The sequence below is a fragment of the Mus caroli genome, chromosome 2 (assembly GCF_900094665.2).
Source record: "Mus caroli chromosome 2, CAROLI_EIJ_v1.1, whole genome shotgun sequence".
In the NCBI taxonomy this organism is placed as follows: domain Eukaryota; kingdom Metazoa; phylum Chordata; class Mammalia; order Rodentia; family Muridae; genus Mus; species Mus caroli.
Window position 1 is genome coordinate 22837700 of NC_034571.1, and position 25111 is coordinate 22862810.

Consider the following 25111-nt stretch of genomic DNA (forward strand, 5'->3'; position numbering starts at 1 on the left):
CCCCCCCCCTCTCCCCGCCAGTCTACTCTTGATGCCTGGAGCCATTCTGTCAGCACTTGGTCACCAGGCTGGTTGCTTATTCAGGAATGTCTCAGGAAGACAGGTTCAGCCTCAGCTAGCAGATAGCAGAAGAGCAGGGCAGTTGTCACTTCAAAAAAGGAGCCAGCCAAGTCAGAAAGCTGCACCACAGGTGGCCCCACCTCAATGGCGACAAGGTTGTACCAGCCCACTTCAGGCTGGGGGAGGCTACAATAATTCACCTACATGACAAGGCAGGCGTTCCCTCATGCTCCTGGAACTCTGGCCCCTGCCTAAGGTACCACCTCCCACAGCCCCCACAAGAGAAGCAGGGTCAGTAGTCACATAAGCAGTGGCCCAAGCTTCTGACCTTCAGGCTAAACTCCTCCCCAGTTACCTAGCAACAGTGAAGACCATTAAAAGGGGTGCTCAGCCCCCACTACGCTCTCTTACTCTTTTACTCCTTTGTCCTCTCACCTCTCACTTCTCTCTCCTCTTCTCCTTCTCTTTGTCTTCTCCTCTCCTCTCTCTTTCTCTTTCTCTCTAGCCTCCCCCCCTCTCTTTCTCCTTTCTCTCTTTTCCTATAATATAACATTTCTATAATAAAGCTCTTAAACCATAGAGAGTCTCTGCTCCATCAAGTTCTGCTGCGCACTCTGGTCAGTGTTAGGAACTTCTTCCCCTATTCCCTCTCTCCTGCAACCCTGGGGCTTTAGCAAGGTAGCTGGTGTGTGTGGGGGTGTCCCTGGTTGGGGGCTGCCCCTTTCTCCATCCCCCACTGCATGGGTCAGGCATGCTCACCCAGGACCGAGTGGAAAAGTGTCCGGCAGTCTCCCCGCGTCTGCCTGCCCAGAGTACTGGAACTCTGGCCGGACATGGCATATTTTTCTTCCCCACTTCTCCCTGCCCCCTCCCCGTCTCCCCTTTATTTTGTTCCCAACAGTCAATGGGGTCTGCAAGGGAGAGAGTGGGGGTGGAGGGACAGGAGACTCAAAGAATAGAGACAAGACTGTCTGATCAAGTCTCAAGTCTCGTTTATTGAAAGGCAACTATGGGTATATAAGCACAAGCTGGGGAGTGCAGCTGGAGACACTTAACCACAAGTCCAGGACATATAGGAGATAAACAAGATGTTATCAGAGTATGTTGAGCTGTGGTGGGCTTCTTGCAAAAACATCATGCTAGGAAAACAAGTCTCTCATCAAGGTGAAAAAGTACCTACCTATAAGTAAATAGCCTGAGATGACTGCAGAGATGACAGCTGTTTTCTGCTAGGAGTCGTCTCCCAACACAGGTGCAGACCAGATGGACAGCTCAAAAAGGACTTGGGGCAGAGGATTGGGCTGAGGGCACAGGGTGTCTGCAAGTGCAGTGAGAGGCAGTCTCTGCAGGGGTAAAGGGACAGGAGATCTAGATGAAGTCTGGAAATGGGGGTGCCAGGGGAGAGGTAGGCTGAAGGGCCAGGACTGTCATGTCCTTAGTTCATCCTTTTAGTGGTTAGTCAAAGATTCCAAAAGAGCAGTCCAGGGCCTGTCACTATATGCGAGCCCACACTCGCTGGGTCCTATTAGGGCTTGCTTTTGTCCAGACTGAACTGCTAGACCAGACCCTCCCAGGAGGAGGGTGCACAGTTGGAACTTTTACTGGTGCAGGACATGGTTGGTGCTCTTCAACTGGGAATCATTCCAGGCAAGAAGCTGCTTGCTGCCCACCCCATAACCCTGCCCTGGGAGGAAGCTCCCAAGAGTAAACACTGCCTGATGTCCCGCCCAGCCAGCAAGTGAACATTGTACACTAACCAGAATCCCAGTCACCAGGGCTCCTGTCCGGCCATCAACTGCCTTTTCTAAAGATGAGCCAGCTTTGCCTGTGGTTGACGTGCCAGCCTTGTTATGCTGTCAGTGTCAGAGGAATCCTCACTGGTGCCATCTTCATTCTGGGCTGCTGGGGGCTCTCTGATTTCCAGAAGGTGGGATCACACAAGATCTGGTGTTGGGTGTTGCAATCACTTGGGAGAGGGGATGCCAAAGCTCTTGGGTGGAGTGGGTGGAGTCTTTCTGCTTGAAGAGGAGGAAATTCGTTTACTCTGGTAACAAGACAGACTCCATTTTGTTGCAGTATGTGGACTGATCTTCCCTGCCTAGGCACTGCCCCTCATTCTCTGTCCCTATGTCTGCTGTCCTCTCTTCTCGCCCTTGCCACCTTCCTCCTTCCTTCTTCTCTTCTATGTCATTTGTTTTGCAGAGTCTTCTTCAAGATCTGGAGCCCAAGGACGCATCTTCTTACTTTGACCACCATGCTGCTCCACTCACAGGTAGCTGTTCTGATGTACTCTGAGCCAGGGGAGTTTCTTGAGCTCTGGATGAGGGACCGAGGGACTTCCCATTGAGTTAGACCCATGAGGGTTCTCTCAGTCATAGAAGGAGGAAGTCAGAGAAGCTAGTCTCTCTCTGTTAATTAGCATCATTGCTTCCTGCCAACTTGATAATAGTTGTTCTGGGTGTTCTGGCTGTCCTGGAGTCCTGACCCCAGGCTTCTGTTCAGCATCACAAGTGAGGGGACATTCCTCGGCTGGCCTCCTTAGCCTGTGGATGGCCTCCAGGGGGCTGGCTGATTTTCAGGAACTTGCCACTTCTAGCCATAGCTGTAAATATTTATTCCTTCTTTGGAAACAAGGTGAGTGACAGGCCAAGCAACTCTGGCTCCTGTCCTGTAGTGCTCCTCCTGGAGAAGGCTTTCCCATGACCTATAGCTCTGCCTCTCAGGATTCCGTCCCTTTTCTCAGAGGAAAAGTTGGTGGTTTTGATTAAAGCCCTGGTTGGGGGATAGACTGTGGAGACAGCTCACTTGGTAAAGTGTGTCTGTGTGTGGGAACATGAGGGCTGAGTTTTAGTTCCAGTGTTCACATAGAAAGCTGGGCAGAGGAGTGCACATTTCTAATTCCAGTACTGAAGAGAGGCAGAACCCAGTGTGCATAGTTCCAAGACCACAGAAACCTGGTCACAAATCGTATATCTCACAATCCTTTCTATTCTAACCACTGGCCAGGAAAACACACAGGTCGGCCAACCTAGCCTCGTTCCTGAGCCCCAGATCTCAGTAAGAGATCTTGTCTTAAAAAACAAGATGGGGGACTCCAGAGGAACAACGCCTGAAGTTGACTTCTGGTCTCCATACACACACCATATAGATGCTGGCAAGGTCCAGAGAGAGATGAGCCTAGGAGTCAGGGTACAGAAGCTGAGAAGATTTCCCCCCACTTAAACCCAGTTTTTCTGAGGTCTGGGCAGGATACAGTGTTGGGATCATTGGGTCTTCCCACCTCTAGGTTCCTGAAGGTCTGGGACACTGTTCCCTGGGTTCCTACTCCTTTGAACTCCACAAGACAGTGAGCACTGAGCTGGATTCCTGAGGTCCAGAGACCAAAGCTGGCTATCCTCCTTCCTGTTGGTTCATTTATGGAACAACCACTTCAAGGCTTAGACTACTTTGCTGAGAACTGATCTAGCCCCTAGGCAAGGTCCAAAGGCTGTAGGCAGCTTGCTTTCCATTCTCTCTGGACCCTGGAAGAGCAGAACTCTTATGTAGGACCCTATCTCTGGCCTGTATTCCTCCCTCCCTCTGTCACCAAAGAAAGAATACTGGACCTCTCCTCCTTAGCAAGAGGGTCCCAGGTGGAGGAGCAGGGGAGAGGGAGGTGGATCCTGTCTCAAGCAGAGCCTCAACTCTTTAAAGACATGCTCCCTTTACCTGCTTTCCAGCCTGAACTGGGATTCCACACCTTCACCAACTACTCAGACTGAGAACTGGGTCCTGAGAGTCGACATGAAATCAGCCTTTTGACTGGTCAGCCCTCTCTGCTAGCTCCAAACACCTGCTTTCTAAAACTTTGGTCCTCAGCCTCTCCCTTCCCCCCTAGGCCATCCTCCCTCTCACCTCCAGAGACTGAGACGGAGAAGGACTTTGGAGGACATTCTGCACCTGGAACTCCTGGTAGCTGTGGGCCCCGATGTTTCCCAGGCTCACCAGGAGGACACAGAACGCTACGTGCTCACTAATCTCAATATCGTGAGTGGTGCTGGGCTATGACCCTTGCAGGAGGATGGGCTCAGGGCCCTGGTGGGTCTGTGGGCTCTCCCTCCAAGCCTCTAGACACAGGGCCTCCCACTCACAGGGCTTGTGGTCACAAGTCAGTACATTTGAACACAGTGAGTTGAACTCTCTCATAGAAGTTGAGGGTCAGCTGGAGCTCATGGCCCTGAAGAGAAAGGGAGGTCACCACTGTCTTCCTCTTCCCCCTTTCCACTGTCGCAGACAGTGGAACAACGTCAGGGAATCCCTCTCAACACCAGAGTCCTTCCCGGAGCCTCTCAGCTCTGCCCTAATGTTCATTTGGCTGACAGCAGGCTCACTATACAACTGTTCTCTCTGCAGGCCTCTTGCCTCTGTCTTAGGGAGGCACAGGGCAAATGAGCATTCCAGGTGTGAACAGGTACTATTCTGGCTGAAATGTGAGGCTTCTTTTTTTTTTTTTTTTTTTTTTTTTTTTTTTTTTTTTTTTTTTTTTTTTTTTTTTTTTTTTTTTTTTTTTGGTTTTTCGAGACAGGGTTTCTCTGTGTAGCCCTGGCTGTCCTGGAGCTCACTTTGTAGACCAGGCTGGCCTCGAACTCAGAAATCCGCCTGCCTCTGCCTCCTGAGTGCTGGGATTAAAGGCGTGCGCCACCATGCCCGGCTAGGCTTCTTTTTTTACAGACTCCTCCTCCCTGTGATCTAACAGGTGGAAGAGCAGAGGTGCCTCACACCATTAACATGTAAGTCAGAATGGCAACATGGCAGCCAGTGTTCTGTTAGAGAGGACTACCATCCATACAGCACACACAGAGCACATGTGAGATATGACGGTTCGAGGACAGCAGGAATTCACACTATACAAATGGTGTTCATGGGCGTTCATATGATAGCACTAGAACCAATATGAACACGCAGAAGGCAGAGGCAGATGAATTTCTGTGAGTTCAAGCCCAGCCTGGCCTACAGAGTTCCAAGACAGCCAGGGCTACACAGAGAAACCCTCTATCAAAAAACCAAAAATAAAAACAGAACCAACATGAAGAAAGTGATTGGGTCCATTTGCTCGAGCAGTGTCTTCAAAATAATAATGACTTAAGCTGGGTATGGTAGCACACATCTAAAGCCCAGCATACAGAAGACTGAGACAGGAAAATCACGACTTTGAGGCCAGCTTGGTCATTTGGGCTGTCTCAAAAAAAACAAACAAACAAAAAAACAAAAAACCGGAAGGAAGGAAAGAGATGGCTCAGCAGAGGAATGACAACCTGAATTCAGTCCCAGAACCCATGTGGTGGAAGGAGACAGCCAATCCTCTGATCTCCATATATGTGCCCATACACTACATAAGTAAATGTAAACCAATTTAAAACACCCTGATAAACTGGTTCTAGGTATCAGTTCCAGCCAGTGACTAAGATATCCAGTCTCCTCCTTCTTTCTCAGGTCTGCTGCAGAGAAGCGGGAGGGGTGGTGGTCAGGGGGAGACCCTGGCTGTGGCTCTGAGTAGCATCTGGTTCAGCTCTGTAGCTTTCTCTAGAATGGCTCCAGGTTCAGCCTGGTCACTTTGCATCCACCTCACCAGTTTCAGGGGCCAAAGCCCCCCAGCTGCCACACTGTCTGCCCCAGGCCTTCCCTCTCATTTACAAATGTGGTCCAAGGCCAGGCAAACTTGTAAGCTTTCTGTATACAGGCCCCTGAAGTAATGTTTTCTCAGTGAAAATGGTTCCCTCTGCCAACTCGAAACCATTGTCTTTAACTTTTGGGGTTCCTCCTTTCAATTTTAAATTGCCAAAACCCAGGCTCCCTAGTCATTATTAATATGCATTAGATAGCGGTTCTCAACCTATGGGTCATGACCCCGAAGACCATTGAAAAATATAGATATTTGCATTAGAATTAATAACAGTAGCAAAATTACAGTTATGAAGTAGCATCAAAGATAGTTTTATGGTTGGGGGTCACACAACATGAGCTGTATTAAAGGGTGGCAGCTTTAGGAAGGTTGAGAACCACTGGTTTAGGAGGACTAGGCAGGTGGTACCTGAACCAGGGTATCTATAGTTTTATTCTCCGAATCTGCAAGCCAGGCAAGACTTAATCTCCACCTCATAAGACAGAAAGCCTATAAGGAAACTGAGGCTCACTGCTTAGTGACCTGAGCCCATCGCTAGGCAGAGGCAGGGCTTAGAGTCAAACTTAGGCCAGCAATCAGCTCTTTGTGTTAGATGGTCTTCCCAAGGCATGAACTAAAGAAAGACTCAGTCTCATCTGACTGTCTACAGCCTGCCACACAGGCACATTTCAGCTTCCCACTAGCCCCTAGCTTCCATGGGGCACCCTCTTCACCTCCACCACCACTCCCAGCACTGAGGCTCTGAGACTCACTGTGTTCTCTCCCTCCCTCCCTCCCTCCCTCCTCCCCCTGCTGCCCTCTTCAGGGGTCAGAACTGTTGAGAAACCCATCCCTGGGAGTTCAGTTCCAGGTGCACCTGGTGAAACTGATCACCCTCTCCGACTCAGAGGTAGGTACAAACCCTGACTCCATCCCTTTATCCTTTCCTGCAGAACTGGTAAAGGCTGGTAACTGTGGGGCTCAGCTGGACAGACAGCTAGCTCTCCAGGAGCGTCTCAGAACCTCAGTTTCTCAATCTGTAAAGTGGGGTAGCAGTAGAATTGTTATCATATAGACCCACTGAGAAACATGCTGGCAATACTCAACCCCATCCTTGGTACCACTTCCATAGAAACAGGCTCTTTGGTTGTTCTCTAGAGTACTCCGAATATCACGGCCAACATCACCTCATCCTTGATGAGTGTCTGCGAGTGGAGCCAGACCATCAACCCCCACGATGACAGCGATCCAAGTCACGCTGACCTGATTCTCTATATAACCAGGTATCCGAGGTTCCCACAAGAGTGCTGCTTCGTAGGAGGGCTGCACTATGAACTTCCCTGCTTTCTGCACCAGCAACGTGGCTGGTGCCACTGTCCTTGTGATTCATTTTCTCTTATCAAGGTTTGACCTGGAGTTGCCTGATGGTAACCAGCAGGTTCGGGGTGTCACCCAGCTGGGAGGTGCCTGCTCCCTTTCCTGGAGTTGCCTTATCACTGAGGATACTGGCTTTGACCTGGGGGTCACCATCGCCCATGAGATTGGGCACAGGTATGTGGCCTCACCAGTTATCCCCAGACTGGTCAGAGAGCTGATCTGAACCCCAGGGTCGAGCTCTGTGGCCTAGGCAGGAAACAAATCTTTGCAGAAGAGCCAGTCAGAGGCCTACAGCCCTTAACCTAAGTGTCTTGGCTAAGTGTCTAAGCTGAGATAGGGGAAATCTGACGCTTCTTGATCACTGAGCGATCAACAGCTATTAGAAAACAATAATTTAATATTTAAGATTTTAAAGTTGCATTAGGGGGGGAGAGAAGGAGACACACACACAGAGGAAGAAGGGTGGATCACACCACATCATGCATATAGAAGTCAGAGGACAACTTGGCAGTTGGTTCCCATCTTTACGTAGGTTCTGGGATTTGAACTCAGATCATTAGGCTTTTGGAGCAAATGTCTTTACCCACTGAGCCATCCAGAAGATAAGTCTTGTCAGGAATTCCAGTAAAGAGACAAACCAAACTGAAGATTATCCTAAGTTCATGCAATGTCTTAGCTACTGTTCTAATGCTGTGAAGAGACATCTTGACCAAGGCAACTCTTACAAAAGAAAGCATTTAATTGTGGACTTGCTAACAGTTTCAGAGCGTTAGTCCATAATTGTTACAGCAGGGATAAGAGTGGCACACAGGCAGGCATGGTGTTGGAGCAATAGCTGAGAACTTTATATCCTGACCCATAGGAAGGCAGGCAGAGAGAGGGAGATGCTGGGCCTGCCACAGGCTTTTGGAACCTCAAAGCCTACCTCTGGCCACACACCTACTCCAAAAAGCCACATCTCTTAATCTTTCCAAATTCTTCATCTGTTGGGGGCTTAACATGCAAATAAATGGGGGAGGTGCTTTCTTAAACTACCACACATCACTTATGGAATGTCTTTTTAGATTTACATTTAATTTTGGTCATTAATATGAACACATCAGGCTTGTGCAATACATTGTTATTTTGATTCTATTGTGGGTTTGTTTTGTTTTTGGTTTTTCGAGACAGGGTTTCTCTGTATAGCCCTGGCTGTCCTGGAACTCACTTTGTAGACCAGGCTGGCCTTGAACTCAGAAATCTGCTTGCCTCTGCCTCCCGAGTGCTGGGATTAAAGGTGTGCGCCACCACGCCCGGCTCTATTGTTGTTTTTAAGACAGGATCTTGCAGGCCACTTGGCCATCTGATAACTGTTGGGTAGGATTACAGGTGTGTACCACCAGCCCTTATAACTCTTGTCTTTTAATATATCAATATATCCCAAATGTTTCTCAGTTCATAGATCTCTTATGTTTTATGTTTGTTTGTTTGTTTGTTTTGTACACACAACAACTTAATCCTCCAGGTTCGGCCGTTAGGGTGTTTTGAGTCCCTTGCTTCTGTGTGTAGTATGTATTCTTGCTGGCAAATTCCTGTGTACTATCATTTTATCTAGAGTGATGTGTTTCTTTTCTTTTTGATTTTTAGTTGTTTTAGTTGTTGTTGTTGTTTGAAAAAATAATGTCCAATTGTTATAAAACGTCAGATGACATGGAAATGAGCAGAGCATAAAATGAAAGTTTCCTTCCTGGTAACCTAGCAACTCTGCACTGCTGTAGCCTCCCAGGGGTGGAAGCCAGTCTCTACAGACCTCCCCAAGGATCTGGCCCCAGCAGCTATTGCACACTGCCTCACCCCCCCAGCCCCTTAGGCTCCTAAGTCTGTTCTGCGTGAAGTAGGGGGATGGGATGATATTCAGGCCTGGCCTCAAAAAAAAAAAAAAAAAAAAAAAACCTACCACCTGGAAACAGACAGGAAGACAGCAACATCTCCTCGGTCTCTTCAACTACAAGGCAGCTGCAGGTGGATAGATTTCTCAAAGCCAAACACATCCAGGCCATCAGTCACTGGAAGGGTAACCTGTTGACCTACCTGGCTCCTGGTTCCCACGTCTGCACCCCAGACTTGTAACCATGCATGAGGTCAGCTGATCTCTCATCAAAACCTTTTGCTATTTATTAGCCAAAGAAAGAAAGAGCCACCCTGCTCAACCAGCTCTTCTCCCTTCCTCACATAGGTGGGAAACTGAGGCAGGGCCTCTAGGATTCCTTCTGGGCTGACTTAGCTAGTAGCAGGGTCCAGGTCCAGGAGACACAAAGATGGCCTGACCCAGCCCCAGCGGGCTACTCTCAGAATTTCTTCTGCCCACAGCTTCGGGCTGGACCATGACGGTGCTCCAGGTAGTGGCAGCACCTGCAAGGCCAGTGGCCACGTGATGGCGTCTGATGGCACAGCACCTACTGGAGGGACCCTGGAGTGGTCTGCCTGCAGCCAAAGGCAGTTGCAGCACCTACTCAGGTGCAGTCTCCACCTAGGACAGCAGGGTGGGCTGTCACTCTCACCCTGCCCAGCAGCCCTCACCCCATCCCACTCTGCTATTATTCCCTGTCCCCAACCCCACTCTGCTCCCCCATCAGTTCCTCCATCACCTCCAATCCCTCCTCTCTCATCTTCCCCACTTTTTTGAACCCACTCTTCTATCCTATCCCACTCCTGGGCCCACCTCTCAATTGTCCCTTGTTCTCTACCTTCCCTGCTTCTTCCTTCCTTCCACACTTCCATGACAGACCTTTCCTGTCCATTGGTCCGTGGCCTTCTCCTCCATCCCCCTCCCAGCCCTCTACCTGCTCCATTCTACACTCTGTTGGGCCTCAACCCAGCTAACATCCCCAGCCCCACATCTGCTATTTTATGCTGACCCCACTGGTGTCCACTCAGGTTTTGAGCTCTTCCTGATCTGTCACAGCACAGGGCAAATGCACTGCTTCCAGGACCCACCTGGGCTGCAGTCAGGACTTACATGGCACCAGCTGATGGCACAGCCTGGCCTCTACTACAGTGCAGATGATCAGTGCCGTGTGGCTTTTGGTTCTGGGGCTGTCGCCTGCACCTTCTCCAGGGAGGGTCTGGTGAGTCCACCCATCCATAACACCCAGTCTCACTCCACCCAGCTCACTCCCCTCAGTGCACTGAGCCCCCGCCCCCTGCTGGGCACCAGGCACAGGTGAGGCCCACTCCAGGGCTCACTTCATTTGATGCTCACGGTTCACAGACACCTGGTGCTCACAGTTCATCAATTATATGCCTGATCTTGTCTAATGCTTATGTTTGGTTTATTGTTAAGTAAGAACTGTGGACATGCATGGGAGTGTGCCACAGTACATTTTGGGGGGTGGAAGTCAACTGTGTGGACTGAATTCTTTCCATTCCTCTTAGGTTCTGGGGATTGAGCTCAGGTGACAAGGTTTGCGTCATAGTCATTTTTACCCACCCTCCTCTTGGACATATTAAACTTTTTAAAAAACTAAAGTCCCTACATTTTTGTTTGACTTTGCCTGAAAGATTATGTTGTTCCTGGCACAAAGTCATCTAACCTGTGGGGGTGGGCTCAGCATAAAGGGCTTCTAAGAGGCAGAGGCCTCCAGGCTCCACACAGAGTAGGAATGTAGCTCACAACAGCTGTAAATGGAGAGGCCAGTTTCTCAAGGCAGACTTCCTCCTTTCTTCTTTGCCCAGACAAGCCCCTTTCTTCCAGAGAAGCATTAAGAACTTTGTTTAGGGTCTGGGAATGCAGTTAAGTTGGTAAAGTGTTTGCTTTGCCAGAGTATTCAAAGCCCCAAATCTGGTTGTTGGCCATATAAACTAGGCATGGTGGCACATACATGTAATCCCAGGATTCTATAGGTGGAGGTAGGGGAAGGAGGGGAAGGAGGGTATGGGGAGGCAGAAGTCAAAGCCATTCTTGGCTACATAGGGAGTTCAAGGCCAGCCTGGGCTAGAGACCTTATATTTAAAAAGTTACACTTAGTATTTTTGTAAAATGTGAAAAATCTCTGAATTATTATTTATTGGCCTATGTTAGAATATGTATCTTTTATTTAAAAGTTTATTTTTCTCTTCTGATTTTAAATATTAAGACATTTTCATGGCCCCTAGAGGCATGACCAACTCTGGCAAGTTCCATGCTTGCTTCTAATGGACGAGTCAGTCAGCTGTGTTTTTTCTTCTAGGCCACTCATCTGAGCAGGGAATTGTCTCATCTGGAAGGGACACTAAGCAGGCAACCTCTTAGTGGACCACTTGTGCATCTCTCTTAGGATGTATGCCAGGCTCTGTCCTGCCACACAGACCCCTTGGACCAAAGCAGCTGCAGCCGCCTCCTTGTTCCTCTCCTGGATGGGACAGAATGTGGTGTGGAGAAGGTTGGGGTAGTGAGAGGGATGAAGCTAGTGAGGGGCCGGGGAGAGGGGGAGGGGTGTGAGAAGAAGGGGTGGGGTGGGGTGAGTAAGGGATTGGGGAAAGAGCACCCAGGCCCTCTGCTCTGCACTCCCCATGCTTTTCCTGAGTGGGGTTTTATAGCTCCCACTCCAGGGCCTGGTACCACTTCTCACCCACTCCCTCTTCCAGCCCTCTGTCATACACAGAGAAGAGCCTGTTGAGTGACAGCAAGCTCCAAGCATCCCCACTTTCATTGCCCGCACCATCTCCCTAGGGTTAAATTTCCCTTTTCACTGAGTACTTGGCAGCTTGGTGTCTTCTCTTTAGCATTTGCCCCCAAACAGAATGAGGTATATGAGTGTGCCCCATGTCCCTCTCTCTGTAGAGGGCACCTGTGTATGAGGTCTCTGTATGCTTTGGGGGATCTCTATGTCTCTTGGAAGATGCTGTGTGTGGTCCTTATGTACTGGTGGTCTCTGTGTTGGGGTGCTCCCTGGCAGTGAGATCTCTGTGTGTGGTAAGGATTCTAATGAAGGGTATGGTCCCTGTGTCAGAAGTATCTATGTGTGATGGCAAACTGCATTCTGGAGGGTTCCTCAGTGCGTTAGGGCCCCTGGGTATTCTGGCTGCACCCTATGTGTGCTGGGTCTCTGTGGGAAAGGGAGACAGAGTTGTTTTACTTTGCAGTGGTGCTCCAAGGCTCGCTGTCGCTCCCTAGCTGAGCTGGCTCCCGTGGCTGCAGTACATGGACACTGGTCTAGCTGGGGCCCCCATAGTCCCTGCTCCCGATCCTGTGGAGGAGGTGTGATTACCAGGAGGCGGTGGTGCAACAACCCCAGGTACCTACAGAGGTTTCCCTGCAAGGAGGGTGGTTTGCATCTCACTCTCTGGGAGTGGCAGTGGTCACTTCTCATCCCTTTTGTTCTGTGGGCCTTTCCAGGCCTGCATTTGGGGGACGTGCATGTGTGGGTGAAGACCTCCAGGCTAAGATGTGCAACACGCAGGTAGGCTGGTCTCCTAGCTGAGAGGGTGGATAAGAGTTAGCCACCAGAAGAGCTGACTCATGGGCTCATGAGTCCCTTTCTCTGTGATGAGAACTGGCTGTGGGCACGGGGTCCTGGGGGTACACAGTGCAAAGTGTTTCATTTAGACTCTGATGTGAAATGAATCTTGTTTGGTCAACCATTTCAAAGTGCATAGTGCATAGGCACTGAACACACAGGGAACGCTGCGTAAATACTGCCTCTATTTGGTTCCAAACACTTCCTTCACCCCAGAGAAACAACTCAACACCAGAAAGCAGCCTCCCCTTCCCACCCAGCAGCTCCAACCTGCTCTCTCTCGTACGCATCTACTTGTTCTGAGCACCTCATTTAAACACCATCTTGCATGAGTCAGCTCCTTTGAGGTGGTATAACATCTTTCAAGTGTTGTCTATGTTGTATAATGAGTCAGAACATCGCTCCCATTTGGGGCTAAAGAACAGCCCACCATGTGGATAGTGTTTCTGGTTTTCTTCATTTCCATTGTTTGGGTCATTTGTTCTTTTTGGCTATAGCGAGTCCAGCTGCTGTAAATGAGTTGGCTTTAGTTGGCCTGACCTTCTGTGACAAAACACACAGTAATCTGTCAACAACAGAAATTAATTTCTCACGATGCTGGAGTCTAGAAGTCCAAGAAAGACCCTGGGCAACTTGGTGTCCACTTCCCAATGGTCCCTGTTGCCCCATCCTACAGAAGTCCAACATGTGGTGATACGCCCCAACCTACCTTTTTCAGACCTTGAGAGGAGGGAGCTGTGGTTGTCATGTCTCCCCGTGTGGTCACCTCCAAGCCTTTCCTTCCCAGTGCAGTGAGGCAGTGCAGTGTCTCTGCAGTGGATGTACCTCGGAAGCAAATGCACAGCTCAACCACATTTCCTCAGGTTCAGGACTTGGAACCAGACCCAAGTGCTACATTGTGTCCTGTTTTTCTCTTCCCGCTGTTGCTGCTGTGTCCTTTACAGATTATCTGGAATTTCCCCATGCACAAAGAAAGGCAGATCTGGTCACCTACAGACTACTGAACAGAGATAAGCCACAGCCTGGGGCTGAGTTATTGTCTCTTGACTGCATGCAGGATGCATGCTGTCTCCCATTGACCAGAACCCCACCTGTACCACCTGTCCTCTGCCTCCTCCGGCCAGGCTTGTGAGAAGACTCAGCTGGAGTTCATGTCCGAGCAGTGTGCCCAGACAGACAGACAACCACTGCAACTTTCCCAAGGCACTGCCTCCTTCTACCATTGGGATGCTGCTGTGCAGTATAGTCAAGGTGGGCTGTGGGGCCTGGGAAAGCAAGGCCCTGGAGACTTCTGCCAGGCTCTTTAGGTTATCCAGTATCTTTGCTCTTGTCTTGCTGTTGAGAGAAAAGATAAAACACCCAAACAAAATCAACTTCAAGAAGGAAGGATTTAGTCTGATTCAGGGTTCCAGGGTACAGTCCATTGTGACAGGGAAGCTGTAGCAGCTGGAAACAGAGGGAGCTAGTCATATTGCATGTGAAGCCAGGAAACAGAGACACACAATGAAGTAGACAGACAGACAGACAGACAGACACAGAGATGGAAACAGAGACACACAGTGAGAAAGACAGACAGACACAGAGAGAGAGAGAGAAAGAGAGAATCTTCCCTCAATTAATTTAATCAAGATAGTCTCTTGAAGGTAGGACCAGAAACTAATATAATCTGGATAACTTCTTACAGCATATTTAGAGGCTTGTCTTCTAGGTGGTGACTGTAGATCCTGTCAAGTAGGAAATCAGCATTAACTATCATCACTACAGTGCTGGCTGGCAGGCTTGAGCCACACACTGGCACCCCACAGGCCATGGTTTGCCTCTCTGCTTTGCTCTGGGCTCCCTAGACAGTAAGCAGTGAGGTTATAGAGGCATCTCCTTCTGGGCCTGCTAAATGGATTCAGGGAGATACCTCAGGGGAAATGCATGTGTGATGCTTGGATAATAACCCAGTAGCCATGAGTACGAGACCAGAATATAATATGGCCTTGGAGGAAAAACAGTGACCCTGACCTCATAAGCAAAGCTGAGGCTGGCAGGACAGCCCACTGGGACCTCGTCTGGCAGGGTTACTACAGCAGGTTCTAAAGGAACTTCCTACCTAGCTCAGTAACCTCGTTGTTCATCTTGGAACAGCAGACTTCCTTGCAACTCTGCCCTTTCAGGAGATACCCTGTGCAGACACATGTGCTGGGCTGTCGGAGAAAGCTTCATTGTCAGCCGTGGGGACAGGTTCCTAGATGGGACCCGTTGTGTGCCAAGTGGTCCTCAGGAGGATGGGACCCTAAGCCTCTGTTTGTTGGGCAGCTGCAGGGTAGGTGTGTGGATGACCCAAGTACCTCTCTGTCCTTGTGTCTTTCCTGTTCTAGTAGAAGGCTTCTGGGCGAGAAGAAAAGAGAGATGATCTATGGAGTTGCCCTGGGTTTGCTGGGGAGTGTTGTTAGGTACAGGATGGAGCTTGGAGTCAGCCTATATTACAGCCCAAACAGGAAAGTCATCATGGGAGCTCCCCTAGGGGCTATACAGATATCAGGAGCTTCGGTGACGCTACAGAGAGTTTTGTGAATCTGAGAGTCTCACAGCCAGCAGGGCTGTGGTACCGGGAAACTAGTACCTCAATAACACAGGCTTTCCAACATCCCCCTTTGCACAGACCTTTGGCTGTGATGGCAGGATGGACTCCCAGCAGGTTTGGGATGCGTGCCAGGTGTGTGGAGGAGACAACAGCACCTGCAGCTCACAGAATGGTTCTTTCACAGCTGGGAGAGCCAGAGGTAGGCCTTCCCTGGTGGAGAGTGGGCTTCCCAGTAGTCTGCAGGAACCCAGCACCCAAAGCATTAGCCTAGGCTACTCAGGCCACAGCACCCACATGCTGGCTCAGTGCTGGGTACCTCTCTGTGTATCTCAGTTCGTTTCTCTCTGACGTATCAAACTCCAGAAACGCTGCTTCTGTAACCAGGCTTGTAGCGCCTTACTAAGTCCCTCGCTGTAGCTGTGATGAGGGGGAAAAGAGAGAGAGAAGTGGCAGGCTCTGAATGATTGTCAGGTCACCTCTTCCTTCCCACTCCGTGGTCCTAGCAGAAGGATTCACTGGACAGCAGAGATGCGACTTTGGCTCTGCTCTATATTTATAAAGTAAAAAATCATTTGCCAGTACTGACTTGCAAGATCAGCAAAGGACTTGGGTCCTGCCTCTCTGGATGTGCCTGCAGCTAAGAAACTTGGGTCTGAGCTGGGCATGGTGGCACATGCCTTTAATCCCAGCACTTGGGAGGCAGAGGCAGGCGGATTTCTGAGTTCGAGGCCAGCCTGGTCTACAGAGTGAGCTCCAGGACAGCCAGGGCTACACAGAGAAACCCTGTCTTGAAACAAACAAACAGACAACCAAAAACCAAAAACACCACCTTGGGTCTGGTCTTGGCTCCTAGCCTTGGGTCTGGTCTATGGTCCTAGCCTTGGGTCTGGTCTATGGTCCTAGCCTTGGGTCTGGTCTTTGCTCCCAGCCTGGGCAGTGTCCTTGCAAGTGGCCCCCTAGTCTGATCTTAACATCTTCCCATGATGAGAATTCATTGCCACCAAAACCAGCCCAATGACACTCTTCATGTCTGTCCAGGAAGACTTGTCTTCTTTGATAGTAGTATAGGTGACTACGAAACCCAAGAAACCCTTTTGCTCTGCTCGTCCCTAGAATATGTCACGTTCCTGATTGTTACTCCCAACATGACCAGCGCACACATTGTCAACCGCAGGCCTCTCTTCACACACTTGGGTGAGATGCCAGAGGATCCTTCCTTGTACTTAGCCACTGATTTCTTAGTCTTCGAGATGCCTCCACCCCTAACACCTGCTGCCCGGTGGGAGAAACCCAACTCCCCAGCCCCCCTTAGAGCTGCTACACTCACAGCTAAGCTTATCCCAGGGAAGGGGAGTATGTAGGTTAAAACTGCCTGGAAAGGAATATGGAAGCTGAGCATGGGGTTGGGAGTGGGGTGGGTGGGAGCAGCTTGACAGCCCCAGGCCCCAGGAACTGGAACTTTCCAGCACCAGGGCATGACACATCCCCAGAGGATGACCATCTCAGGAATCTGGCCTTTTAAGAGTCAGAACTTTCACTTTTGAAGATCCTGTCATATTAGACTCTTCCTTTGTCTCAGAGGCTAGCCTCTGACCTTAGACACCCTGGAAGGGATTTTGGCCCTGGAGCCTTGTGTGAGCCCATCCAGTAGATGGCAGAAGTCACAATCCTCACCAGATTCCAGAAAGAGGCATGGAGCCACCACTGTGGGAAAGTCTCCTGGGTGGGTTCTATGTGATAGGTCTGTGCATGGAGAAAGAGAGAATTGGTTAATGAAGATACTGAGACACCAGAAGGTCTTAGGGTTCCTTAGGGTTTGAAGCCTTGGAAGGAGCTAAGGACACATTAGACCCTGTTGGCTGAGAGCTTCCTGCCCCTTGCTTTGCTGTCATCCTTAAGCCTGGCCTGTGAAGAGTGGTCCTATCCCACTTAATAGACTGCTGACCCGTGAAGAGGGATAGTGACTACTACACAGTGCTGATGGCCCTGTTCTCAAAGCGGTGAGGATCCAGGGCCACTACATTGTGGCAGGGAAGACCAGCATCTCGCCTAACACCACCTACCCTTCCCTTCTGGAGGACTACCGCGTGGAATACAGAGTGACTCTCACTGAGGACCAGCTGCCCCACTTAGAGGAGATTCACATCCGGGGACCTGTCCGGGATGACATTGAGATTCAGGTCATCAATCAGCCAGGCCCGGAGGCGGGGCGTGGGGTGGAGTCAGCAGGCCTCTCCTAGTGACTCTGGCTATCTGCATATTTGTCTGTAATTAATTCACTCACTTATTAATCCTTGAGTCATTTGGGGACCCTCTACAAATGAGGCACTGTATAAGGTGAAGTGCAACAAGAGCCACTCACAGGATTAATGTCAGTATAAATATGTGCCTGTGTCTAGGGCATGCAGAAGGCCTCAAGAGATCTGAGCGTATAATAGAGAGTAGAATTAATGCTGGAATCAGGAACCACCACCACCCCCATCAGAAAAACATGGGGGAGCTGAAGGACTGGCCATGGACAGTCCTATGAAATGGAGAATATGCCAAGCAAGGAGTCCCTGTGCCAGCTGGCATGTGGGGACCCTTCAGGGGATGGAGGGCAGTTCCTGCTTCTTTGAGAGTAGAGGTGCATGAGGCCCTGAAAGAGTTCCGGTAGGGATGTCCTCAAAGATGTGTCTCATCTGTGTGTCCCTCTGTGTGTTCTGCTAAAGAAAGCACATGTAAGTGGATCAAAGCTGAAATGGCCTGAGCCTGAGCCTTATAGCCTGGCCTGGAGCCCTTTTGCTGGACCATTCCCTGCCCTGATGCTCGCTACTCCTGACCTCCTTGGCTGTAGTCTGTCCCCAACCTCATCAATATTCCCATAATACCCTACTCCAAACCTCCCACTCCCTTGGTACATACCTGATCCTTCCACATTTCTCAGAGTTCCTTGACACTCAAGTCCTGTCTGCCTCCTGGAGTCTGGGAACATGAATGCTTTTGGGACAGATGGTTGTGACAGAGACCCCAGGGTGTGCCCTGTTCAGGACCTGAGCTCTCATTTGTCTGGATATAGGTGTACAGACGATATGGAGGAGAATATGGGGATCTTACACACCCAGACATCACCTTTACCTACTTTCAACTGAAGCAGCAGGCAGCCTGGGTATGGACCGCTAAGCGTGGACCCTGCTCAGTGAGCTGTGGGGCAGGTAAGGCCCAGGGTGAGGCTTGCCTACAGCTCTGCTGGACCCCATGTGGAGGTGGTTGAGTCTTTGCTCTACCCTTCCAGGGCTGCGCTGGGTGACCTACAGCTGCCAGGATCAAGCTCAAGACAAGTGGGTGAAGAACGTCCAGTGCCAAGGGAGCCCACAGCCACCTGCATGGCAAGAGCCTTGTGTCTCTGCCCCCTGCTCCCCATAGTAAGTACTAAACCGGGAAGTCACCTGGTTTGTGGTGACTCTTGTGACCTGGGCAGGCTGAAAAGCATCTTTGTGTGTTGTTTTTCAGTGTTAGCTGCAACTCTGTGGGCTGGGCTCTGTCAGTGTCTTCGTTCTGTGAGTGAGGACATCAAAACTTGAGACACACACAGTCACAGAGACAGTCTGGGGTGTGGTCACATCTTCGACCACCTTGTCTGGGTGTCCTGAGGCCTCTCTGAGTTCAGGTTCTCATTACTAGATGGTGGTGACCACCCTACCATGAAGAATGGTGAGAGAGGGCCAGCACCTGGCTTTTACTGGCTTCGGCCAACTGGTAACAGAATATTTTTAGGAAAAGGTTATCTTGCTGGGCATAGTAGTCCATCCAGCACTATAAAATACTTGGCCTCCGGTTTAGAAGTTTGTCAAGGGAGTTTGCAGACTGAGGCTGGTCTTAGAACAGCAGCTTGGGAACACAGGATCTGGACCAGACCAGAGGAAGTGTGTCTTTGGGATCAGTGAGACAGACTTGCTTGCCTTCTGCCACATTCCGATGAGCCAACTGAAGGCCCTGGCCCCAGGCCTGATGCTCTGTCCCTTTCTTCCTTAGTTGGGTAGCTGGAGACTTCAGCCCATGTAGCGTGTCTTGTGGCGGGGGCCTTCGGGAACGGTCACTGCGCTGTGTAGAGACCCAAGATGGCTTCTTAAAGACACTGCCACCTGCCCGGTGCAGAGCAGTAGCTCAGCAGCCAGCAGCAGAAGTGGAAAACTGCAACTCCCAGCCCTGTCCCACCAGGCGAGTATATCAAGGTGTGGTGGCTCCTTGGCTGGGCTTGTCCCTGCACTGAGACCCATCCTTGTGAAGCGCCCTCTCTTGCTGAAAGCTCTCATCAGCTCCATCCTGGTGATAGATGGTGGTACCTGAACCTTCTCACTATTCAAGAGGTGCTGGGTTGCTCATCTCTATCACTGAATTTCTAATACCTGGATGATGTGGGGATGAGAGCTATAAGGATAGTGTGACACTGTGAACATAAAACTCATAGCATTAGTCATCACTGGCAACTCTCCTGCAGTGACCATGTGACTGTGCCTTAAATGCCCTCCTCGTCCAGACTGATCCTCACTTATTGGTCTGCCTGTCTCCAATGGGCTGGATGATCAGCATGGCTTCAGGCATGCTATCTGTCCAATGGGAGAGCCCTAGATTATTGGCGGCCCACCGATGGCCCTTCCTCTTCTCTCACACTTGGCCAACATTGCAATCCTATTCTTAGGTGCGGAGGTATGATTCGGTCTCAGCACCCTTGTCAGCACAGTGCTCTAGGCAGACATCATGCATTGATGCCATACAGTGAACCATGTGCCACCCCTCAACTGGTACTGTGAATGCACATGGCACCTGTTGCCAGGCAACAGCACATGAAGTGTGCTGTTGATAGGTTTGGAGAGGAGGGCTTCTAGAAAGCAGTTGAGTAGGGCTCTGCCTCCCCACCTCCTAGCCACAGGCAGAGTGTGTGGTTGGCATGCACAAAGTTGTTTTTTAATCTTTTTTTAAAACTTGAAATTACAGTTGTTTATTCATTTAGTGTGTATGTGTGCATGCACACTCATGTGAGCAAGCCTTGGTGTAAGAGTGAAAGTCATGGGCTGGAGAGATGGTTCAGCGGCTAACAGTACTGACTGCTGTACCAGAGGTCCTGAGTTCAATTCCCAGCAACCATATGGTGGCTCACAACAATCAATAATGGGATCTGATGCCCTCTTTTGGTGTATCTGACAGTGTACTCACATACATACAAAAAAAAAAGTTTAAAAAAAGAAAGAGTGGAGGTCAGAAGACAACTTACCACAATCAGTTTTCCCCTTTCCACCCCTGGAATCAGACAGTCTGAATTGAGCCGGGCATGGTGGCGCACGCCTTTAATCCCAGCACTCGGGAGGCAGAAGCAGGTGGATTTCTGAGTTTGAGGCTAGCCTGGTCTACAGAGTGAGTTCCAGGACAGCCAGGGCTAAACAGAGAAACCCTGACTCGAAAAACAAAAAAACAAAACAAAACAACAAAACCCCAAAAACAAAAAACAAAAAAAAAAGACCCACCCAAAAACAGACTGTCTGGGTTGGAGGCCGAAGCCTTTGCTCACTGAGCTATCTCACTGTCCTGACAGAGTCCTTGTTGAGGAGAACTGAGTTGTGATGCGTCAATGTTTCAGAGAAAGCTCCTGAGTTTTATTTCTTAATGGGATCTATATCTTGGAATCCTAGATATCAATTCTCCCCACCCATAAGACTTGGGTTGTACCTCCCACAAGGCAGCAGAGGCAGGGCCTGATGACAGCCCTGTGTTTTCCTCAGGTGGGAGGTGTCAGACCCTGGCCCTTGCATGTCATCTGCCTGTGAGGCAGGTCTGGACTCAAGGAATGTGACATGTGTGTCCAGGGCGGGTGACCCGGAGAAGCCAGAAACTGCAGGCCCCTGCCGCACCGATGAGACGTCAGCTATGCCGGAGCCCTGCTTCAGGAGCCTGTGTTCCCCAGGCTTGGGTCAGGTGAGTGGAAGGGGCAGGAAGGTGGCCAGGAGTCCTGGGTCATTTATCATCTTCCTGCAGGCCGGAGTGAGGATTCCATCCTCATGGTGCTGTCTGAGGAACACCCTGTCAGCGAACATGCTTCTGAAAGGGGTGAGCCAGGCTGATAGAAACTAGAGCCTGCCAAAAGCAGCTGAGTGGGGACCTGCTTGCTGCTGTTATTGAGGTGCTGAGAACCAAATCCAATGCCCTCAGTATGCTAGGCAAGCACTCTCCCACTAGCTATAACCCTGGTCTTTTCCTTCATATCGTTTAAATTTTGAGACACTGTCTCACTAAATTGCTTGGGACCTGTCTGTAGCCCAAGTAGCCCTTGAACTTTCAATGCTGCTGCTCAGGCCTCCAAAGTTGTAAGGACCACAGGCCTGTGACACCAGGGACAGCAAGGAAAGTGTTCTCCAGCTGCTGTGAAAGTAATCCCCCCCAACATTTGCCTGGCATCCAGGGGCTTCAGACTGATGTTGCTATCTGGCCAGAGGGCCCTGGATTCTTCTGGGCTAGGGACTGCAGGTCTAAGTTTGCTTGCAAATACAGTCCTGCTCTTTATCTCCTTAGTCCAGCCCCATCCCACAGGCACCACTTGGAATGATAAGGAACCTTCACAGGCCAAAGTGAGGTGCATGGTGAGGGCTTCACCAAGAAGCAGGCAGGCACTGGCCTCCCTAGAGAATAGCAGGGAGGGAACCCTGGTGTTTTTGGAATATTCTCTCTTTTCCTCGTTAAAAGGAGAGGAGGAGGCAGCGCCAAGGTAGAAGCCAGAATTTCAGACTCACCTGTTCATTGCTTTCTTTAGGTGAACTACACCATGTCTCTGGGAGAGGAGGCTCCATCCCCAGTGGGCAGTGACAAGCCAGGGGCTCAGGCTGAGCATGTGTGGACCCCTCTGGTGGGGCTGTGCTCCATCTCTTGTGGGAGAGGTGAGAATCTGAGGACATTCGTGAAACTTTATTATTTCTCTTATCTACCCACATCTGCCTAGATCAGTGCTGAAGAAGGGTTGGCTGCCATAAAGCCAAAATATATGAACATGGCATCCAGATAAGTCATCTAAATTTGTTTCATGCCTGACTAAATCCCAGAAAAACTGGCACCTAAGACTGTGTCCCTTACAGAGCAGTGACCAAACCAACCACCAAAGCTGAACATTGCACTCTCTGTCTTCTTATTGTGACACACACACACACACACACACACACACACACACCACTTAGCCATTTAAAAATATGTATTTATTTGTGTATATGTGCCTGTATGTATATCTGTGTATCATGTGTGTGCAGCCTTGGAGGTCAAAAAAGCCATCCGATCCCCCAGAAATAGTTACAGATGGCTGTGAGCTGCCGTGTGGGTGGTAGGAATGGATTCCATGACCTCTACAAGGGCAGTAAGAGTTCTTAACCACTGAGCCACCTCACCATCCCCAACACTTAACCATGTTTAGTGTTTCACTCAGTGGCAATAATCGTACCCACCTTGTCGTGCAGCCATTGGCACCATCCATCTCCAGAAGATTCCACCCTTCCAATCTAGACCCTGTCTTCATTAAACACCAACATTCATCACCTTCCAGCCCCTGGCCACCTACCTGTTAACTTCTCCTCTAAGGTTGTTACTACTACTGCTGATGACAGCTATGTGCAATGTGACTGGCTTCTGTCAGCTAGGCTCATCCATGCTGTAACAATGTTTGAATCCCCTCCCCTTCTTTTTAAAGATGTATCTATTATATTTATATGAGTACACTGTCACTGTCTTCAGACAAACCAGAAGAGGGCATCCATCAGATTCCATTACAGATGGTTGTGAACCACCATGTGGTTGCTGGGAATTGAATGCAGGACCTCTGGAAGAGCAGTCTTAACCGATGAGCCATCTCTCCAGCCCTGGAATCCCTTCTTGGGCCCGTGCTGGCTTGGGTCACCGTGAGTGGACAGATGCTAGCATTCTCCTTTCAGCTTTCCTTAGCAGCGCTGCTCTGAGCCTGGGGGCCTGGCTTTTGGTCCTGGTGGACATGAGATGAGGAATTGCAAAGTTATGTTGCCAAGCTTTGTCAGCTTTTGCAGGCCTCTCTGCACTGATTTTTAGAACAGAATTTTACATTCCTACCAGTGGGGAACCCAGTTCTAGTTTTTCCACATCCTTGTCAATATTTGCTGTTTTCTGAATTTTCAATAGAGAAGGGTGTGAGAAGACACACACCTTTAAACAGCACTCACCACTTACTACATCTGTTTAAAACTGACCAGCAAGAGATTCCTAAGGGATGGATAGAGGAACCAACACCAAGAATACCTTTTTTTTGGTGGATGCAGCAGGATCTCATGTAGGCTAGTCTCTAACTATGTAGCCAAGGATGGCCCAGAATTCCTCATTTTCCCACCTCTATTTCTTGAGTGCTGGGATTGTAGACTTGTGATACCACACATAGTACTTATTTATTAAATGTTTCATTATGTGTATGTATGTATATATGTATGTATGAATGTATATACGTATGTAAGGATTCTGCACTTGAGTGCATATGCAGCAGAGGGCAGTAAAGGACACAAGATCTCTGGGCCTGGAGCACAGACTGGTCTGAGCTGCCTGATGTGAGTACTGAGATTTGAACGTGGGTCCTTGGAAAGAGCAGCATGAGCTCTTAGACACAGAACTCTCTCCTCTCTAAATGCACAGTTAGCGTGCAATACTGGGCTTTGTGCATACTGGGCCAACACTCTACCAACTGAACTCCACCTCGTGTCCTCAAGAGACATTCCTTAAGCATTTACACACACACACACACACACACACACACACACACGCTGTATTTTGATCCTCTGCTATCCACTGTTATCTTTTCTCTCTACAGCAAGTCCCCCTCCGACTTTTATATCTGTTGTTTGTGGCTATTGCATTGAAGTAGAATTGCTTCTGTGAGCCCGTGTAGAGGTCAAGAGACACTGTTACAGCACTTCCCCCCTTGCTTCTCAATAAAACAGCGGCTTCCAACAGCAGGCACCTTTCATTATTCAATCGCTGTATATGACTGTGCTAGGTAGATACCATTATATGGAAACCAGGGGATCAGAGAGGCTAAGTCACTTGTCCAAGTGCACACAGCTGGTAAGATGCAGGTGATGCAGATGACTTCAGAGCTGACAAGGAACACACGCTGTAGTCCTTGCCACGCTGGGTCAAGGGCATTCCTGCTTCTTCCTGGCAGGTCTGAAGGAACTGTATTTCCTGTGCATGGATTCTGTCCTCAAAATGCCTGTCCAGGAAGAGCTATGCGGCTTGGCTAGTAAGCCCCCAAGCCGGTGGGAGGTCTGCAGGGCTCGCCCCTGTCCTGCTCGGTGAGTTGGGGACAGTTAGTGCAGGGGAAGGAATCTGACCCCAGGGTTGCTCTCCTATGACGCCTTGGCCTTCTTCCTTCAGGTGGGAGACTCAAGCCTTGGCACCGTGCCCAATGACCTGTGGTGGGGGGCGAGTGCCACTGGCTGTTCGTTGTGTGCAGCTAGACCATGGCCACCCAGTATCTGTGCCTCACTCCAAGTGCTGGCCAGTGCCTAGGCCAGGCTCCTTCGAGGACTGCAGCCCTGAGCCTTGTCCTGCTAGGTGAGCACCTTGCCTGGGAGATAGGCAGCCATGGATCTGTATTAGGCTCTGCCATCAGCCCCAGATGATGTAAAGCACACATGTAGGTTCTGGGAAGGTGACGATGTAGGCATATTTTTTTTTTTAAAAAATCTATTTAGTTAATATTTATGAGACAGGGGCTCACTATGTGGCCATGGCTGGCCTGGAATTTGTAGATCTGGAACTCACAGAGATCCTCAGAAGTGTGTATCACAACTCCTGGCCATCCATCCATCCATCCAATCCTGGGGCTTTGTGCGTGTTAGAAAGCACTCTAGCACTGAGTTGTATTCCCAGCTTCCCTTTTACCTTTTATGTCAAGACAGGGTCTCACAAGATGCTCACAAGACAGACAGGCTCTCACAAGATGCTCAC

General features: G+C 49.8%; 1 protein-coding gene across 1 annotated transcript in view; it reads left to right on the plus strand.

Annotated features, from left to right (window-relative positions):
* The first annotated feature begins 1749 nt into the window (after nucleotides 1-1749).
* Adamts13 (ADAM metallopeptidase with thrombospondin type 1 motif 13) overlaps nucleotides 1750-25111 on the plus strand; it is a 29675-nt gene continuing 6313 nt past the window's right edge. The window contains exons 1-23 of the mRNA XM_021186146.2: nucleotides 1750-1987; nucleotides 2263-2332; nucleotides 3938-4086; nucleotides 6528-6611; nucleotides 6860-6984; nucleotides 7106-7252; nucleotides 9428-9574; nucleotides 10023-10185; nucleotides 11374-11478; nucleotides 12182-12333; nucleotides 12435-12498; nucleotides 13680-13806; nucleotides 14718-14866; nucleotides 15206-15326; nucleotides 16241-16321; nucleotides 17126-17307; nucleotides 18186-18321; nucleotides 18402-18531; nucleotides 19142-19327; nucleotides 20887-21079; nucleotides 21912-22035; nucleotides 24324-24453; nucleotides 24536-24715. Coding sequence (XP_021041805.1) covers nucleotides 1871-1987; nucleotides 2263-2332; nucleotides 3938-4086; nucleotides 6528-6611; nucleotides 6860-6984; nucleotides 7106-7252; nucleotides 9428-9574; nucleotides 10023-10185; nucleotides 11374-11478; nucleotides 12182-12333; nucleotides 12435-12498; nucleotides 13680-13806; nucleotides 14718-14866; nucleotides 15206-15326; nucleotides 16241-16321; nucleotides 17126-17307; nucleotides 18186-18321; nucleotides 18402-18531; nucleotides 19142-19327; nucleotides 20887-21079; nucleotides 21912-22035; nucleotides 24324-24453; nucleotides 24536-24715 — 3062 coding nt within the window. The 5' untranslated portion in view covers nucleotides 1750-1870. The remainder of the gene's footprint in view (nucleotides 1988-2262; nucleotides 2333-3937; nucleotides 4087-6527; nucleotides 6612-6859; nucleotides 6985-7105; nucleotides 7253-9427; nucleotides 9575-10022; nucleotides 10186-11373; nucleotides 11479-12181; nucleotides 12334-12434; nucleotides 12499-13679; nucleotides 13807-14717; nucleotides 14867-15205; nucleotides 15327-16240; nucleotides 16322-17125; nucleotides 17308-18185; nucleotides 18322-18401; nucleotides 18532-19141; nucleotides 19328-20886; nucleotides 21080-21911; nucleotides 22036-24323; nucleotides 24454-24535; nucleotides 24716-25111) is intronic.